Source organism: Elephas maximus, chromosome 21 (assembly GCF_024166365.1).
Source record: "Elephas maximus indicus isolate mEleMax1 chromosome 21, mEleMax1 primary haplotype, whole genome shotgun sequence".
Classification (NCBI taxonomy): Eukaryota; Metazoa; Chordata; class Mammalia; order Proboscidea; family Elephantidae; genus Elephas; species Elephas maximus.
This window is the reverse complement of record NC_064839.1, coordinates 60,245,987-60,249,017: the sequence shown is the minus strand read 5'-3', so window position 1 is coordinate 60,249,017 and position 3,031 is coordinate 60,245,987. Positions and strand designations below refer to the sequence as shown.

Below are 3,031 nucleotides of genomic sequence, written 5' to 3'. Positions count from 1 at the left end.
AAAGGCAATTTTTTTAAAATAAAGGAATATTTTCTTATCTTTAGGAACAAATAGGCACCATGAGGTCATGACTGGATTCTGATCAAGAGAAGTGATTAGCTCGGCTTTATAGTCTCTGAGCTGCCAAGGATGGAAGCCTAGTTGCCCAACTAATCTGTGATCCACAGCTGGTTGTGAAGAGAACCCCTACTGACACCACTTCTGCAACAGAGGACCAGCAACCTCATAGAATTTCATAGCTTTAACACAACCTGAGGAAAAACCATCTCAGTCCAAACCTTCATTCATAGCCTAATGGAGGTCACAGCAGCCCTAGCAGGAATTCAGGCAGAAGCTAACTGCCCCATCTGTCTGGATTACTTTAGAGACCCCGTTACCATCAAATGTGGGCACAACTTCTGTCGCTCCTGCATCGAGCAGTCCTGGGAGGGTCAACAGGACAGGTTCCCTTGCCCTGTGTGCCGTCACCCATGCCTACAGTGGCACCTCAGGAGCAATACCCAGCTGGGAAATATAGTTGAAATTGCCAAGCTGCTCCACATCACCAGGAGCAAGAGGAAGAGGGAGGAAGAGACACGCTTGTGTGAGAAGCACAATCAGGTACTGACCCACTTCTGTGAGGAAGACCTGGAGGTGTTGTGTCCCCTGTGCATTCAGCTCCCAGACCACCAGGATCACCTCGTGAGGTCCATAGAGGAGGCTGCCTCTCATCACAGGAAAAGGCTCATGAGTTACATGGAGCCCCTGAAGAAACAAGTGGCAGACATTCAAAAACTAATAACTACCCAAGACAGAGAACCATTCGAACTGAGAAAAAAGGTGGAAAAGCAGAGGAAAAAATTATTCTCTGAATTTGAGCACCTGTACAAGTTTTTAGACCGTGAGCGTGAAGAAGCTCTCTCCAGGTTAGCTCGTGAAGAGAAGCACATTCAACAGAATCTAAATGCGAATATAACAGCATTTTCAGAGTTCATTTCCACACTCAACAATCTACTAAAGGAGGTGGCAGAGAAGAGTGTGATGTCAGAAGTGAAACTGCTAACAGATATTAAGAGCATCCAGAATCGATGTGAAAGCCTCAACCCCCCAGTGCTCTATTCCTTCCAGCTAACGAAGGAAGGATGCAGCCTTCCTCCACAGTATTCGGCTCTGCAGAAAATTATACAGAAATTTAAGGAAGATGTAACCTTGGATCCTGAAACAGCACATTCAAATCTGATTGTCTCTGAAGATAAAAAGTCTGTCACATTTGTGAAGAAAACACAAAGACTTCCTCCTAATCCAAAGAGATTCAAGTTTGACCCAGTTGTCCTGGGTTGTGAAGAGTTCAGTTCTGGTAGACATTACTGGGAGGTGGAAGTGGGTGAGAAGCCTGAATGGTCTGTGGGGCTTTGTAAAGACTCCCTTTCCAGGAAGGCAAAGAGGCCCCCGGCAGGGCAGGAGAGATGCTGGACAATTCAGCTGTGCAATGGTAACTATGTTGCACAAGGCACTTTTCCAGTCACTCTGGTGGTAACAGAAAAACCCAGAGGGATTGGCATTTATCTGGACTATGAACTGGGTGAGATTTCGTTTTACAGTTTGAATGACAGATCTCATATCCATTCTTTCACTGATAGATTTTCTGAAATCCTCAAGCCTTATTTCTGTATTGGGTGTGATTCTCAACCTCTCACAATCTGTGCTGTCAGAGATTATGAATGATAAGCTATTTGGGAGGCTGTCACATTGCTTAATTTTATTCCTGCAATTTATGGTAGAATATCCTAACTATCAGTGAATATAGTACTGAGGATTTTTTCCTTTTTAAATACTCCTATGGTGACATAGTGGTTAAGAGCTACAGCTGCTAACCGAAAGGTCGGCAGTTCGAATCCACCCGGCACTCCTTGGCAAATCTAGGGGGCAGTTTACTCTGTCCTATAGGGTAGCTATGATTTGAAATTAACTTGATGGTAGTAGTTTGGTTTGGTTGGTTTAATGACTTTAACACATGAAGAAAGTTATTTTTTCTTATGTGGTTTCAATAGCAACAGGGATGTTGTGGTGGCTAATAGAGATTTTGTGGGAATTAACTGTAAAGTATTTCTGAAATTCTAAGATTGGAGTGTATGGAAATGTAACTTTATAATTCCTGTAAATATATTTTGTTTACGTATATATATGGATGTGTGTGTGTATTTATTTATACTTATAACATGTCGCTGTGGATCCATTTCTGACTCCAAATACCAGCAGTGTCACCCATGGTGTACAGATTTCAGTGGAGCTTCTAGACCAAAACAGACTAGGATGAAGGACCTGGCATGGGGTTGCCCCTCATGTGAACTAGCAGAATGGGAGCGCCCAAATTCGAGGGTGTAGACTTGCTCTCCCAGTGGACCTGGAAGGCTGAGCAGAAGCCTAGGGCTGAGGAGCCTTCATTCAGAAACCCAAGAGTGTGGCTAAGAACAGCTCAGAGTCTGGAGGGCAGGGCTATTGTCTAAATGCTCTCAGAGAACAGGACTATTTTCATGCTTTGAGATCTAATGTAATGTGTTCTGTTAACTTGCTTGGTGCCTGTTATTCCTACTTTCCCTCCAGTTTCTCCCATTTGTAATGGAAATGTCTAGCTTGTGTCTGTTCTGCCATTGTACCTTTGGCAGCAGATAACTTGTATTCTAGATTTCACAGATGAAGATGAAATTTTGCATTTTGGACTTCGAGTTAAGACTTTTGCTATGATATGATGAGATGGACATGCTTTGCGTGTTGCAAGAATGTGATTTTTGGGGGCCAAAGGGCAAAATGTCATGGAATGAATTATGTTCCCCCCAAAATTTGTGTATCAACTTGGTTAGGCCATGATGCCCAGTATTCTGTGATGGTCCTCCATTTTGTGATTGTAATTTTATGTTTAAAAGATAGGGCTAGGATTGTAACACCGTTACCAGGTCACTTCCCTGATCCAATGTAAAGGGAGTTTCCCTGGGGTGTGGCCTGCACCACCTTTTATCTTTGAAGAGATAAAAGGAAAGTAAAGCAAGTAGAG

General features: G+C 43.2%; 1 protein-coding gene across 1 annotated transcript; it reads left to right on the top strand.

The window, feature by feature from the left end:
• The first annotated feature begins 294 nt into the window (after nucleotides 1-294).
• LOC126064641 (tripartite motif-containing protein 75-like) lies at nucleotides 295-1,704 on the top strand. Its single transcript, XM_049863820.1, has one exon. The coding sequence runs from the start codon at nucleotides 295-297 to the stop codon at nucleotides 1,702-1,704; it is 1,410 nt and encodes a 469-aa protein (XP_049719777.1).
• Nucleotides 1,705-3,031: the final 1,327 nt, after the last annotated feature.

Bases quoted from the DNA above. Each gene is read 5' to 3' on its own strand.
- LOC126064641 (XM_049863820.1), top strand. From the start codon at position 295: ATGGAGGTCACAGCAGCCCTAGCAGGAATTCAGGCAGAAGCTAACTGC.